Source organism: Lissotriton helveticus, chromosome 1_1 (genome assembly GCF_964261635.1).
Source record: "Lissotriton helveticus chromosome 1_1, aLisHel1.1, whole genome shotgun sequence".
Lineage (NCBI taxonomy): Eukaryota > Metazoa > Chordata > Amphibia > Caudata > Salamandridae > Lissotriton > Lissotriton helveticus.
Window position 1 is genome coordinate 698264001 of NC_136057.1, and position 16187 is coordinate 698280187.

The 16187-nt window shown below is 51.6% G+C and overlaps 1 protein-coding gene across 1 annotated transcript in view; it reads left to right on the top strand.

Annotated features, from left to right (window-relative positions):
- LOC144762717 (uncharacterized) overlaps positions 1-16187 on the top strand; it is a 924777-nt gene that overhangs the window by 569952 nt on the left and 338638 nt on the right. The window contains exon 10 of the mRNA XM_078647968.1: positions 13690-13739. Within this exon, the coding sequence (XP_078504094.1) occupies positions 13690-13739 (50 nt within the window). The remainder of the gene's footprint in view (positions 1-13689; positions 13740-16187) is intronic.

Consider the following 16187-nt stretch of genomic DNA (forward strand, 5'->3'; position numbering starts at 1 on the left):
ACTGTTGTTCCATCTCCCTACAGGGAGTGGACCTTAAGGTGGATCCTCTTGCAATTTTATACTAACTGAGCCTCTTCAGGCTCCGCCTGTGTACATCTTTTACCAGATGCATGTCTTCTGCAGGGCCTCCAGGTGAAACTGATGGTCTACCAGCCCTAATCAGAGCAAGGCATGGCATTCATCACTATTTTTCCACACTCAGGATCGCCATGCAAGTTAGGGAAAAAAACACACTTCTCCAAACTCAGAGAGAAAGCTCTATGCATTCCAGTATTATTGTTTTTGTTTTTGGGTTGGGAGTTTATTTTCAGAAATTACAGACAGAATGGGGGCATTGAACATGGCACCAGCTCAGTAAAGCTTTCAGACTTTCAATGCAACATCCAAATTGGCATATCCCTTGTAGGCCTGCCAAAACCTCCACCAAAGAAGGGAGTCCTTAGCCTACACTCAGTTGCGGCCCGTGCAGGTTAGAGCAGTGGGGGAGGGTGAGGCTGGATGGGGGGATTTCGATTTCGATTGTGACTGATGATCACAAGGGAACACAAAAAAAATAATTAATTTCCCCCTCGTGGTCACAGTCGAAATCCCTCCTCCAACCGGCCCCACTGCCCTTACCTGCACTGGCCACTGCTGCCTCCCTGTCCAGGTGGACTGCTCATCATGACTAAATCATCAATCAGACCGGGCCGTGTGCCTTTCATTTATAAAGCTAACAGTGTATATTCCTTGGTAAATATTTCCAAAACACAAGTTCTGTTTTTTTTACCTTGATTCTTTGGGGCAAAAACTTTATAGCTCTTTGGAAATCTAAAATTATTAAAAGAGCCTGCAGTGAGGAGGAGCTTGGCGGGCATCCGAGATGGCCGCGTGAGCACAGCGCTCTCCGGACCCCCGCCACTCCCGGCATGATATCCTGAACATATCCTGACTTTTCACGAGGATTTGTGTAGAGGACGCTGGGCTGATCGTCCTGGAACTTTCGGAATTTGATTCTGACCCGGGGTGCCGGAGTTACGGTGATTCGAACTTTTGGGATCCGCCCTTGAGGTACGCCCGGGACTGGGTGAGGCTCTGTGGCCGTCTTGGAGTTGAACAACAGCGGCAGGGGGATTGGACTTGTGGGTCCCCCTCTTAAGTTTCGGTTTCGATTCTTCCTCAGACTGAGACATCTGGCAGGGGAGTCTGGCCTGGGCTGGATCCGGGGCATGAGACGGCTGTCGGGCCTTTGGCTGGCTTCTTCTCCTATCTGATTGGCTCTATCCTGGTGGTACCCTTTTGGCGGCTCTTTGATCCCGAAGCCTTATTTTCCTGTGCCCATTCCATCGAGCCTGGTGAATCTCTTTGTGACGCAGTTTTCAACATGGCGGGCAGAGGGGACCGAGAGACACGGAAGACCAAGACACCCCTGCGCGGGGGCCCGGTCCAGTCTAACGTTATGGACCGCTACACCCATTTGAAGGGGTCCCCCGGAGCCGCCCTGCCCGGTCCAAGTGCTGCTGACCACATCCTGGACGCATCAACGGAGCCGTCCTTGCAGGACATCATGGGCGCCATTTCTGGCATGAGGGAGACGATAGGCCAACAATACGAGGCCTTGGCCCACAAAATCGACACAGTGGCCATTGATGTGAACTTGATTCGAGCCGACCTATCGAAAACCAATGAGAAGGTGAAATCATTGGATCTCAAGTCATCCAGCCTCACGACGGACGTCTCGGAGATACAGACGGAGATTGGTAATCTCCGTAGGGTGAACGATTTCATGACCCGGCGCCTGGAGGACTTTGAGAACAGGGCACGTCGCTGTAATGTGTGAGTGGTTGGCGTTCCGGAAAATCCAGAACCTCACTCTGTTGATCTCCTGGTTGAGGATCTGATCCAAAACTATCTCTCTCCGTCTGGACTGAGTAAATTTTTCACAGTAGAGCGTGCCCATCGAGTTCCGGGGGGCCAGGGTAAGCCAGGTGCCCCGCCGAGGCCTATTGTTGCGAAACTCTTCCATTATAGAGATCGGGACGCTATCCTGCAAGCATCACGTGTGAAGGGTCCGGTGGCCTTTGAGAACGCCACAGTGAACTTTTATCCGGACTTTTCTCAACAGGTCCAGAAACAGCGTATGGGCTTCCGTGGTGTCAAGAAGCGTCTTCGGGACATGGAGTTACGCTACGCTATGCTGTTTCCAACCAGGCTGCGAGTGGAGTACAATGACCGAACCTTTTTCTTTGATCGGCCAGATTCTGTGAACGACTGGCTTGACTCTCTGCCTGGCCGACCTCCTACGACTGAGTCCGACGCCCACCCGGGTGGTGCTGAGGGTGGTGTGGAGAGCTGAACAATTCGTCTACGTCTGGGCCCTCGTATAGAGTAAACTCTTCCGGGATTCTATGCCTAAGTGCCTCTACTGTTTGTGTGTTTTCCTCGTCATCTGTCTTGATCGGGGTGGCGGGTGGGCCAGAGCCTTTCCTCCTCCGGGGTCTTTTTGTAGAATGGGGGTTCTTGGGCGACAGGCACACTGCATGTTGGGGTGGCTCTTTAGCATTTTGCAGGGGTGCAGGGTGGGGGGTGTTTTCTTGATTGTTGCGGGGTGGGTGGTTGGGAAGTTCGATGTTTGTGTGTTATGTTCTCAAGGCGACTTTATCTTGCTACTGATGGTTTTCTTGTCATGCTCATGGAGGAGGGGTTTCGGCATTGCTGTGTGGGATGGGGGGTAGCGGGTTGAGGTTTGTTTCGTGGAATGTTAATGGTCTGGGGGATCGTATTAAGCGGAGTGTGGTGTTGAAATGTTTACGACGTTTATCTCCAGATATTGTTTTCCTGCAGGAGACTCATTTGGTGGGCAATACTTGTCGTGCGATGAATAGGTGGGGCTATCGCCTTGCCGCACATTCGGGGTTTACCACGGGTTCCAGGGGGGTGGGTATCCTTGTTCGGGCTTCCCTCCCCCTAGCTATTGATGATGTGATCCTTGATGATCGGGGGAGATATGCTGTCCTCGTGGGTCGTTATGAGGGTCGTACCCTCTCCTTATTTGCTGTTTATGTCCCCCCCGGCCTGCAGACTTCTACCTTTTCCGATTTGGGCCGTGTCTTGTTGGACCTCCCTAATAGTACTCTCTTCATTGCAGGTGACTTTAATTCTGTGTTCTCTGGTCTACACGATCGCCACCCCCCTAGGGACACTCCTTCGGCCCAACAGTGGCTGGGTGGGTTTCTGGACACGTTTGGTTTGGTGGATTGCTGGAGGCTTATGCATCCTACTCAGCTTCAATACACTTTCCACTCTGGGGCCCATGGGAGTTTGTCTAGACTGGATTATTTCCTGATGCCTGCGGCCCAGTCGCCGGCGGTGCGTGAGATTAGACACCTCCCCCGGGGCATTTCCGATCATTCTCCGCTCTGGCTCTGTTTTGAGATGGGGGTGGAGGCGGCGGGCCGGGTAGCTCCTATCAACCCATGGTACCTTACCTCCCCCGAGACCCGCAACCTTTTGACTAAGTCTTTGGACGCCTATTTTTTGGACAACGAGGGATCCGTTTCCTCTGCGATATCCCTGTGGGAGGCCTTTAAGACAGTGATTCGTGGACAGGCCCTTTCCCTTATTGTTGACTCCAAGAGGGCGAGGGATCGGGAGGTGGTGGACCTCGAGAGGGAGATTGCTGAAAGGGAGGCTGCCTTAGAGTCGGAAGTCACATCTGATAAACTCCATGCCCTGGGTCTGAAACAATTTGCTTATAAGTCTTTGGTCACGGATGCGGCCAAACAGATGTTCCGGGAGCAACAGGGCCGTCTGTATGATGTGGGGGACAAGGCGGGCAAATTATTGGCGTGGTTGGATAAGAAGGAGAGGGCGAATCGTGTGGTGCCCGTGATTCAATCATCGAATGGTGTGAGAGTGACGGACCCGATTGGAATAGTTGCATGTTTTGCTGAGTATTTTCGTGTGGTTTATACCCCTGTGTCTGGACGGGATGTTGCTGACTCTCGCCTTCTGTTGCGCGATATAGCTTTGCCCAGTGTCTCCGATTTAGACTGTAAATCGTTGGAGTCCCCTTTTACTACTGACGAGATAGCTACTGCCATTCGCTCACTCCGTTCGGGCAAAGCCTTGGGCCCGAACGGGTTGCCAATTGAACTGTACAAGCTACGTCCTGACAAGGTGGCGCCCTATCTTCGTGACATGTTGTTGGAGTCCCGGGAACGGGGTGTTCTCCCGTATGATCAGCGTCTGGCTACGATAGTCGTAATTCCCAAGGATGGTAAACCGCGGGACCTTTGTTCGTCTTATAGGCCCATTTCCTTGTTAAACGTTGAGCCCAAGGTCCTGGCTAAGCTCCTGGCGACCCGCCTCTTGACGGTCATTAGTGACTTGGTTCATCCGGATCAATCCGGATTTATCCCACATCGCAACACGGCTCTTAACCTACGTCGTCTCCACGGTGCTGTTGCGAGGGCGGGGCTTCTGACGGAATCGGCCATTTTGGCCTCGTTGGATGCCTCGATGGCTTTTGACACAGTGGAATGGCCCTATCTTTGGGCTGCTCTTGTAAAATTTGGTTTTGGTGCTGAGTTTATCGGTTGGGTGAAGTTGTTATACGCTGAACCCTTAGCGCAGGTAGTGGTGAACGGTAGAGTTTCTGTCCCCTTCTGCCTTGGTAGGGGGACCCGTCAGGGTTGCCCCTTGTCTCCGTTGCTTTTTGCGCTCGCCCTGGAACCGTTAGCTGCGTGGCTTCGATGGGAGCCTTCACTCAAGGGGATCCGTTGGTCACCGGACTTTGAGGACCGCGTCTCACTTTACGCGGATGACATTCTTTTGTATCTTACTTCCCCGCGTAAATCTCTAAATGTTTTATTTGATGTTCTTACCTCGTTTGGAGCTAACTCGGGCCTAGTTATTAATTGGGCTAAGTCCTGCGTGTATGTTCTTTCGGGTGTTTTGCCCCCATTGCCGGACAGATTTCCTATCCAGGTGGTCCAGTCTGGCTTCCAGTATTTGGGGATCTTTATTACGCGGGACTCCTCACTCCGATTCGAGCGCAATCTCCTCCCCCGCTTCTTAGACTGCGACTAGATGTGGCCCGTTGGCGTAAGCTGCCCCTGTCTCCTCTGGGCAGGGCGGCCCTTTTTAAAATGATGTCCTTGCCGCGGTTCCTCTACGCACTTCAGAATTCTTATGACGACGTTCCCGCTACCTATTTCCGAGAGATCGAGAGTCTTCAAAGACAACTGATTTGGGACGGGCGTCCACGTATTGCCCTTGCGAAACTCACCATCCCTTGGTTTGACGGGGGCATGGCGCTCCCCGACATCAAGAGATATTACTGGGCTGCCCAGCTGTCTGCCATCAACCACGCGATGTATTCACCGGGTCGGGATCCGGCCTTTGAGATGGATAGACTCCAGCTGCCGGGAGGGGACTTTAATAGAGCGCTTTATTCTAGATCGGCCGGGCGCCATCTTGTAGGCCCGTCCAGGATCGCAGTCACTGTGTGGCGCGCCGCGCATGTGAGTTTGGGCTGGGAGAATCGACTGACACTGGCGACGCCGCTTTATGCCTCTGAACGTTTGGGGTGTCTCTGGTCTACTAAGGGATTCGACCGCTGGGATATGATTGGGATATGTAAGGTGGGTGATGTCTGTGCGAAAGGTAGTGTGAAGTCATTCCAGACCCTTAAGGCAGAATACGACTTGAGTGATAGAGAGTTTTTTCGGTATCTGCAGGTCCGGCATGCCCTGGCCTCAGTTCTAACTCCTGGTGTGACCCTGCCCGAGTCTTCCCCCCTTGAAGATCGTATACTAGATGGACACCTGCCTGATAGTACTATCTCCCTTATTTATAAAAAATTGATTCATAGTCGCGCCGACCTGTTGGTCCGCCTTAGGGAGCTGTGGGTCGGTGACGGATTGGAATTGGATGACGAGGATTGGCAGTCAGCACTCTCTTCTCCTAAAGAGGTCGCCATTCCCGCCCGTCTTCGTTTGGTGCAACTTAAGATCCTCCACCGCGTGTATGTAACTGGCCCGCGCCTGGTTGTAATGGGTTTTTCCCCCGATGGCTTATGTAAGCGTGGCTGTGGGATGAGTGCTACATTTATGCATATACTTTGGGAATGCCCGTTGGTAGCGGCCTACTGGATTGATGTACTTGATGTGATGACTGTCGTGACTGGTGTTGCCCTGCGGCCTGAGGCCCGACGCTGCCTGTTGAACGTGTGGGAACCCACCGATTATTCTGTGGCCCAGACCAGATGGGCATCCTTGGGGTACATGGTCGCGAAGCGGGACATTGCGCAACTCTGGGGCGCATCCAGACCTCCGGACGTTTCGGTGTGGGAGGATAACATGGACTGGTCCATGTTTCGAGAGAAGACCGTCTATGTGGCTAGGGGCAGACCCAGGGCGTGGACTAAAATTTGGGGTCAGTGGAATGCATATCGTGGAGACATTTGTACCCCTCCCTTGGTTGACACATCCGATGTTACCCTGTCTCCCTAGGCTGACGTTCCCGAAATCTTTCATTCTCTTTTTAAGATTTTCCTGTCCTCCCTGCTGCCCCCCCCCCCGGCCTTGCCGAGTCTCATTGATTTACCTTTATCTTCCTGATTAGTGTACTTCCCCTCTGTCATCTGGGCTGACGTGATTGCTACATTCGCCTTGTTTTAGTTTGTTATTTTATTGTTTAAGACAAAAACTGTTGTGTCCTGTCATATGCTTGGTGCAATATTTAATCTGTGATTTGGGCCTGGCCACGGAGATTAATGTTTACTGTATGATACGTGCTTTGCGAATTAGCGGCCAGCCCGTGTGGTTGTAGGCCCATCTCTGTACTTTTTATCTGATTGCTCAATAAAAGTTTTTAACCAAAAAAAAAAGAAAAAAAAAAAAAAAAAAAGAGCCTGCAGTATGAGACATTTCTTCACTGTATTCGAGTGAATATGTTCTTCCTGCTTCTTTGCTTGCCACAACATTATTAGTTTTTTTTGCATAAATTCCCCGTTGAGTGACACAATCTTTATATCTTAGCTGAAAAATATTCTAACCTTAGCTTTGGACAATTGCATCTAAAAATGAAGATACGCGTAAAGCCACATTGTGCTTGTGCCATTTTATTGGGGTGAAAATAATTTATAACAAGCATTTGCAATGCAATAGGTCTGACATTTACGCGAGTTTGAGCTATTGACATTGCAAATGACAATGCCTTTTATTTTTGTTTTCATTTTCTAAATCATAAATAAAAGGCATTGTCATTTGCAATGTTAATAGCTCAAACTCGTGTAAAGCGAGGCCTATTACATTGTAAATGCTTGTTATTGGGAGGCAGAGGGAGAATAACTGATTTGCCCAGAATCACAGGATGTGTAGTCGACCCCAATTCTCGAACCTTGTTTTCCCATCTCCAAAGTCGGCAGTCTAGCCGTTAGACCACATCCTTGTCTGAAGTACGGCAGGTGCTCCTAGTGATTGGTGTCTCGTGTCTTAGCGCTGGATAGTATTTCAATGTAGAACTCTCAAGAGGCGCCTGGTGGAAGTTAGAGGGTCAACACCAGGGAGACCTGTGCATGCTGAGAAAAGAAGGAACATGCCTGGCTTTTGACTGCGGTGAAACTCAAGCGAGGGCGGGTGTGGGGGAAGAGATGGGCAGAGTAAAGGGGGTCGGAGGGTTGCAGACAACAACAGTGAAATGCTGCTAACATGACAAGAGTGCATTTAAAATCATGCTGAAAAAGAGTGCAAGGGGGTGATAAACAAAGGTAAAACGACAAGCGGAAGGCTTACTTACATTGGACTTTGGTAGAGGAACTGTAGTATATGCAGAAGAGAGCAGCCTAGCAATCATCTCTGTGTGAAGGAGCGCATCAGGGCAAGAACTGCTCCATGAGGTTTCCTGAGATAGCTCCTCCACTGTGGCCACTCTCACAAGCGCTATGCACACAGTGGTTTGAAAATTAGAAGTAGGGCAACTTCACCACCAAGAAATAGGTAAGAAACGTACGCTAAGATACTTTTTAAAAACTTGTTTAAAAAAGCTGTATGCTATTGGTGCCATCTTACACAACGTGCGCAGCAGTGCCAGTAATCCATTTCAGCATTGTCCCTAATGGTTCAAGAAAGTGCATGATGAAAGTGGCTGTGCTTAAAAAAAGTGCACTTAAATGACACCAAACTAGCAGCAAGGCAATGGCCGGACATACGTAGTCCAGAGTGGTGATCTTTTGTAGAGCCCACCGTAGCATTTGAGATGGCTGCTACTCTAACTCGTGAAGCAGGCAGACGTTGGGCACAGATAGCGACACAGGTTACACGTGGCCAGAGTGCAGATTAAAGTAGCTGGGCTACGCGCTCTGATAAATGTCAAGATTGAATATATCTAATAAACTGCCGAAACATACTAGCAATTACTCATGTGACTAAAGCTGGGCTGCAGTATGTGAATGATGTTCGCCCTACCCCAATCTGAGGGTCCCTTAGCTTACCTGAAATCCAAGTGGTTGGCGTTTGAGAAAACGGATCTACTCCGACCCGCGCTGCCGGCGTTTTTCCTGTCAGTCTCTTTCCCCTCGGGTTTTGTTTCCGTAATTTAAAGGGCATGCGCGAGGCGCCGTCCATAACCTTGCGGTATTAAGGTGACATAGAAAGTAGGGGCATATGTTCAGCGCTTGAAATGCAAGCTTAGCTATCAATCAATCAATCAATCAATCAATCAATCAATCAATCAATACATTTATAGAGCGCACTACTCACCCGTGGGGTCTCAAGGCGCTAGGGGGGGGGGTGCCGTTACTGCCCGAACAGCCAGGTCTTGAGCTTCTTCCTGAAGGAGAGGTGGTCTTGGGTCAGGCGCAGGTCGGTCGGGAGGGAGTTCCAGGTCTTGGCGGCCAGGTAGGAGAAGGACCTTCCTCCTGTTGTCGCTCTTCGGATGCGGGGGACGGCGGCGAGGGCGTGGTTGGTCGATCTGAGGTGGCGTTTGGGAGCGTAGAAGTTGATTCGGTTGTTGAGGTAGCTCGGGCCTTGGTCGTGTAGGGCTTTGTGTGCGTGGGTGAGGAGACGGAAGGTGATTCTTTTGTTGACGGGGAGCCAGTGCAGATTTCTCAGGTGTCCGGAGATGTGGCTGTTTCGTGGGATGTCGAGGATGAGTCTGGCTGAGGCGTTCTGGATCCGCTGGAGTCTCTTCTGGAGCTTGGCGGTGGTTCCGGCGTAGAGGGCGTTGCCGTAGTCCAGTCGGCTGGTGACGAGGGCCTGGGTGACAGTCTTCCTGGTCTCGGTGGGGATCCACCGGAAGATCTTCCGTAGCATGCGTAGGATGTAGAAGCACGACGAGGAGACGGCGTTGACTTGTCTGGTCATGGAGAGGGAGGAGTCCAGGATGAAGCCCAGGTTGCGTGCGTGGTCCGTCGGTTTGGGTGCGGTGCCTAGGGCGGGGGGCCACCAGGAGTCGTCCCAGGCGGAGGGCGAGGAGCCCAGGATGAGGACCTCCGTCTTGTCTGAGTTCAGTTTCAGGCGGCTGGTCGTCATCCACTCGGCTACATCTCTCATCCCTTCATGCAGGTTGGCTCTGGCGGCGGCGGGGTCGTTGGTCAGGGAGAGGATCAGCTGGGTGTCGTCGGCGTAGGAGATTATGTTGAGGTTGTGTTGGCGTGCGATGGCCGCGAGGGGGCTCATGTAGACGTTGAAGAGGGTGGGGCTCAGCGAGGATCCTTGAGGGACGCCGCAGATGACTTCGGTGGCCTCTGACTTGTACGGTGGTAGGCGGACTCTCTGTGTTCTTCCGTCGAGGAAGGATGTGATCCATTCCAGTGCCTTCTCCTGGATTCCGATGTTGCCGAGGCGCTGCACTAGGGTGCGGTGGCAGACGGTGTCGAATGCCGCGGAGAGGTCCAGGAGGATGAGGGCCGCTGTGTCTCCGTTGTCCATCAGGGCTCGGATGTCATCGGTGGCAGCGATGAGGGCGGTCTCGGTGCTGTGGTTAGCTCGGAAGCCAGACTGTGAGGGGTCGAGGGATCCATTCGTCTCGAGGAAGGCGGCCAGCTGTTTGTTGACGGTCTTTTCGATGACTTTGGCCGGGAACGGGAGGAGCGAGATGGGACGGTAGTTCTTGAGTTCGGTGGGGTCCGCTGTAGGTTTCTTGAGTAGAGCGCTGAGTTCGGCGTGCTTCCAGCTCTCAGGGAAGGTGGCGGTGTCGAAGGAGGTGTTGATAATGTCCCGTAGGTGGGGTGCGATGATAGCGTCGGCCTTGTTGAAGACGTGGTGAGGGCAGGGGTCGGTCGGAGATCCGGAGTGGACGGAGTTCATTGTGCGGACGGTGTCTTCGGTGCTGATTGGAGTCCAGGCGCGGAGGGTGGCGGTGGGGGGCGGTGGTTCGGTTGTGGCGTGCGTCGGTTGAGTGCTGAAGCTGTTGTGTATGTCCACGATCTTGTTGTGGAAGTAGGAGGCGAGGGAGTTGCAGAGGTCTTGCGATGGGGTGACGTCGTTGTTTTCGGCGTTGGGGTTGGAGAGCTCTTTCACGATGTTGAAGAGTTCCTTGCAGTTGTGTGCGTTGTTGTCCAGCCGGTCCTTGTATGCATTTTTCTTGGTGGCGCGGATCAGTTGGTGGTGTTTCCGGGTGGCGAGCTTGAGGGTGTTCATGTTGTCCATTGTTGGTTCCCTTCTCCATACTTTCTCGAGGGCTCGGCAGTTCTTCTTGGAGCTCTTGAGTTCGTCGGTGAACCATGGGGTTTTTCTGCTGCCGGGTCTGCTGGGCGGGGTCCTCAGGGGGGCGAGTTCGTCCGCGCAGTTGCTGATCCATTTCGTGAGGTTTTCGGCGGCCTGGCTGGGGTTCGCTGAGCCGGCAGGAGGGTGCTGGCTCAGGGAAGCGGTGAGCTGGTCGACTGTGATCTTGTTTCAGCTTCTGCGGGCAACCTGTTGCTGGTGGTGGTGGATCGTCGTTCTTTTGAAGGTGAAGTGGACACAGCTGTGGTCCGTCCAGTGGAGTCCTGTTGCGTGGCTGAAGGCGATGTCTTTGCTGGATGAGAAGACGGCGTCGAGTGTGTGTCCGGCGAGGTGGGTGGGGGTGGATACCAGCTGCTTGAGTCCGAGGTTGGCCAGGTTGTCGAGCAGGGTGCTGGTGTTCCGGTCGCTGTTGTTCTCCAAGTGGAAGTTGAGGTCCCCCAGGAGGATGTAGTCGGCGAGGGGAGGGCATGCGGGCTGATGAAGTCGGCGATGTCCTCGCTGAATCGTGTGCGTGGTCCCGGGGGTCGGTAGATCAGGGTGCCTCTGAGGGTTGTTCTGGGGTCCGTGTGGATCTGGAAGTGCAGGTGTTCGGCGGTGGTTAGGGTGTCGTCGGTGTTGGTCGTGATGCGGATGGTGTCCCTGTGGATGATGGCGATGCCTCCTCCCGTCTGGTTGGCGGTGCGGTCCCTTCGGGTGATCTTGTAGCCCTCTGGGATGGCGATGGCGATGTCGGGCGCTGAGGAGGCGTTCATCCAGGTCTCCGTGAGGAAGGCGATGTCAGGGGCTGTGGTGTCGAGGAGGTTCCAGAGTTCGACGGCGTGTCTGTGGACGGAGCGGGTGTTGAGCAGGATGCACTTGAGGTGGTTGTTGCTGGTGTTCGGCTTGGCGGGTGCAGGTGCAGGATAGGTCCGGATGCAGGTGAACTTGCAGGCGTGGCAGCTGAAGGGTCCGTGGGTGTGCTTCGGGGTGGCTTGGTGACATCCCGGGATGCCGCCGGTGTTGAGTGCGATGAGTTCGGCGGCGTTGTAGGTTCGTCGGGTCGGCTTCCGTCGGTGGGGGCCAGGGGTCCTGGCCCTGGGCGCGGTCCAGGCGCGGACGGGCGCAGACGGGCTTACCTTTGGCGCGCCTTCGGCGCACAATCGGCGCGCCCGCTGCGCGTTCGCACGGTCGCCATATATGGCGAAGTGCGCGGGTGGGCGGAGCAGCTGGGAGGCGGGAGCGGGGAGGGAACAGAAGGAAGAAATGGGCGGGGTCAGCGGTGGTGGCGGGAAGCGGGGAGCGGGGAGGGACGACGGAGGGCGGAAAACCAGTCAAACAGCGGGAAAATCAACCACAGAAATACAAATACAGCGGGGGAAGCCCCAGTAAGGACAGATACAGCGTGAGATAAACAATTAGGGCAAATCCAGGGGGAGAAAAGCAGTTAGGAGAAATACAGCGTGGGAAAACACAATGAGGTCAAATACAGCGTGAGGAGACCAATTAAGACAGGGGGAGAAAAGCAGTTAGGAATAATACAGTTAGGAAAAATACAGCGTGGGAAAAAACGATGAGGAAAAATACAGCGTGAGTAGACCAATTACGACAATGACAACACCAGGGGCACAGGCGGCAGTCGGGCAGCAAGGCAGAGCGGAGGGGGAAGCGCACGCAGCAGCTGGTGGCCGTGCGGCGCGGGAGCGTCCTAGGACTAGGACACACTCACCTGCGTCGCACGGTCGCCATATATGGCCAAGTGCGCGGGTGGGCGGAGCAGCTGGGAGGCGGGAGCGGGGAGGGAACAGAAGGAAGAAATGGGCGGGGTCAGCGGTGGTGGCGGGAAGCGGGGAGGGACGACGGAGGGCGGAAAACCAGTCAAACAGCGGGAAAATCAACCACAGAAATACAAATACAGCGGGGGAAGCCCCAGTAAGGACAGATACAGCGTGAGATAAACAATTAGGGCAAATCCAGGGGGAGAAAAGCAGTTAGGAGAAATACAGCGTGGGAAAACACAATGAGGTCAAATACAGCGTGAGGAGACCAATTAAGACAGGGGGAGAAAAGCAGTTAGGAATAATACAGTTAGGAAAAATACAGCGTGGGAAAAAACGATGAGGAAAAATACAGCGTGAGTAGACCAATTACGACAATGACAACACCAGGGGCACAGGCGGCAGTCGGGCAGCAAGGCAGAGCGGAGGGGGAAGCGCACGCAGCAGCTGGTGGCCGTGCGGCGCGGGAGCGTCCTAGGACTAGGACACCAAGCAGCATGCGGTACCCGACCCTCGCACACATGGGCTACTTGCGCATGCGCCGCTGCCATGTTTAGAAGGGCAGCGATGCGCAAGACAAACAAAAAGTCTCAATAGTGCGGACTAAAACTGTAGCTGGTGACTGCTGCTTCCGGACTATACGGAAGTCAGAATAGCCACTGAAAACGAAGGTAAGAAATGCTACAACAACACTAAGCCAATCACAAGCAGCAGGATAAACTACTGGCTGCTTGCCAACATATAGAGATTACTTTAGGTCTCGCCTAGACAGCGCATGCGCTGCCAAGGCGAGACCTAAAAAACTACAGGTGGAGAGCGAGAAGAAAGGCTCGGGGCATTGCTTATCATTTGTGCACATTAGGTACCACTAACAGCAACCCACCATCAAGGTGGTTAGTTGGAGAAAGAGTGTGATGTTGGACTTCTCATCTGTTGGATTTTGTCCATTTTATTTTTTGCAATCACTGTACGTGGTTTGTTTCCTCAGTTTTTCGGAAGATCACTATTATGGTACTCATGAAAACAGTGTTATTCATTCTAAACATTGCTTTATCATCTGAATTGTCTGTCTGTTTTTGGAATCAGTTTGCTTTGTGTTAAATGAGTGTTCAACATTGTCGGCTTACATTTTGCAAAGAAAAATCTCAATATAAATGTCAGCAAAGAATGTTGAGTGATGTAAATTAATATCATTGTTCGTCTTCAATTTCATTGTTCTTTATTAGATATTTCTTGAAAGCCATTCAAAGAAACTGCTCCTGAAGGAAAACTCCCTGTAAGTATTTCGCGTATTTCTAGTGAGATATTCAGTAGTATTTAAAATGGGGGAGCATTTTCGCCAATAATGGAAGTCTTAAACAGCCAAGAAAGTGCATGTATGAAACAGCTTTCAATTCCCTTCCTATTACAGTAATTGTGTTTGCCTATTTTACATTCAGGTCAGTTAATTATTTTACAGTTGTTTTTACAAGGAGCAAGCATTATAATATTTCTCACAGTGGTATCATGAAATATATGAGCTTTCAGGGTGAACAGGGAAAATGTGTGTATATTATTGTTTTCTGACACAAAGCCATCGGAATGTACTGCAATTGTAGAAACACGCGATGTTTCAGAAAAAAAGACCAGCAAAACTGTTGAGTTTCCAGCTCCATGGAAGACAAGATACAGGTTACATTGAAATGCAGTTGTATTTTGTTGGAAATCCATATCGGCATCCAAAGCGCAGGGAAGTTCAGTTCCGATTGCCACAGTTAGAATACTCCACCCCTCATGTTCTAACCACTATGGGCCTAATGACAAGGCCGGGCAGACTTGCGTCTGCCCAATACCATTGCAGTCTCGAACCGTCCATAGGATGGCGGTTCTGACTGCTGGATTTGGATGCGACCGTCCTGGGTGGTCAAAAATATCCATTTCCCAATGGCAGCTTTTGTGACAGGGGGAAAAAACCCGCAGCGCAAGCTTCCATTGGGAAGTGGATGTTTTCAAACATCCCTGCACTGTGTGGCAGGCACTGCATGGTGCCTGCCACATGGTGAAGGGATGTTTAGGCGGGTCCATAGGTGCCCGCAGGCACCATAGTGGAGGGCCAGGGCTGGGGGGAAGTGGGCCCTGCTAGGGCCTCTCAAAAACACTTTGCGACAGCCTTTCCATGTCGGAAAGACTGACATGAAAAGGTTGTCGGAAAGTGGCATCATAATCCTGACAGCGGAGCCGAGCCTGGCTCAGCCGTCAGGGGATTATGGTGGCTTCTGATGGGCTCCTTGAGCCTGTCGGAAGCGCATCGGAATCCCCAGTAGGTTTCATTCCAATCACTCTCAATTCGGCGGTTGGACTGAAACCTATGATGTAGGTCTGGACGGAGGCTTTCTGCCTGATATCGGAATTGGGCCCTACATTCTGATTGGCATAATTACATTCTATTCTCAGAGGAATATATAGAGAATGCACAGTGGGATGTTTTCAATAAATTTATTGAACCAACGTTATTCTTGCATAAAATACGTGTGCTGCAGTGATTAGTAGACAGAAGCCGATAAACGTGATTACTAGCAAAAAAAAGCATAAATGGTAGATATAGTTCTACCGTGGTGATAAACAATGTATAAATGCAGGCATATAACACAAGGCAGGAATCAAGTGTACGTCAATGATGAAAACTCTACTCTAATTGTATCTAGAATGTGTGTAAGTGTAGAGCCAAGAATTCCCCACGGGATAAACCAGCTCCATTACCTGATGGAATAGTAGGGAGGAGCCCGTCTTGGTCACAAACCGGACACCCCTCACGAGATGTCAGACTGCTGCGTGGTGATTTCTCAGCATGCAAGGATCTCAGTATCAGCAGAAGTGCCCCCTCTCCTAATCTATCAGGATGCTCATCTTTTATAATAGAAAGCAACTGTTAGACCTGGCACCATTGGCGTGGGTCTCCCTTCCATTTTTGCCTTTGCCTCATGTGTTTTTGCTGGTGTTAGATGCTTTGGGCACTGTGCCACTGCTAGTCAGTGCCACAGTGCAAGTGCTCCCTATTGTAAATTGATGTATAGATTAGTGATTCCATGTTTGGCTATTTTGGTTTACTTGTCAGTCCCTAGTCTAGTGCACTGAGTGTGCCTGGTCGTGTAATCCAAATGCTGCTGGTGGGCCTGCAGCACTGGTTGTGCCACCCACAGAAGCAGCCTTGTAAAATGTGTCTAAGGTCTGCCTTTGCAGAGCCTTGTGCAGTCTGGTACTGTCATGCTGACTGGGCAAGTGCACCCACTTGCCAGTACCTAAACCTTCCCTTTTCTTCATATTAGTCACCCCTATGGTAGGCCCAAGGGCAGGGTGCATTGTTAGTATAAGGTAGGACAAGCCCTGGTTTGTGTGGCATGTCCTAATAGTGAATTACAGCCATTTTCGTTTTTCACTATTGCAAGGCTACCTGTTCTTAATAGGCCAGAATGGGCTGTTAGAATTGTTACACTTTATAATCCTAACAGGCTCAGAGAACATGGTAGAAATTCGAGTTTAATTTGCCTGAACTCAGAATAATAAAATACATTGTTTAGTAAAGTGTATTTTAATATTCTGTGTTTGCAAATACCACTTTTAGAAAGTAGGTATTTGCTTGTCTAACCATTCCAACCTGCCTCTGCTAGGATGTGTATTCCTATGTCTGGTTTCTGTGAGTTCCAAATCAATGTGGGGGAGGGGAGGAATACGTGATCCGGTCAGT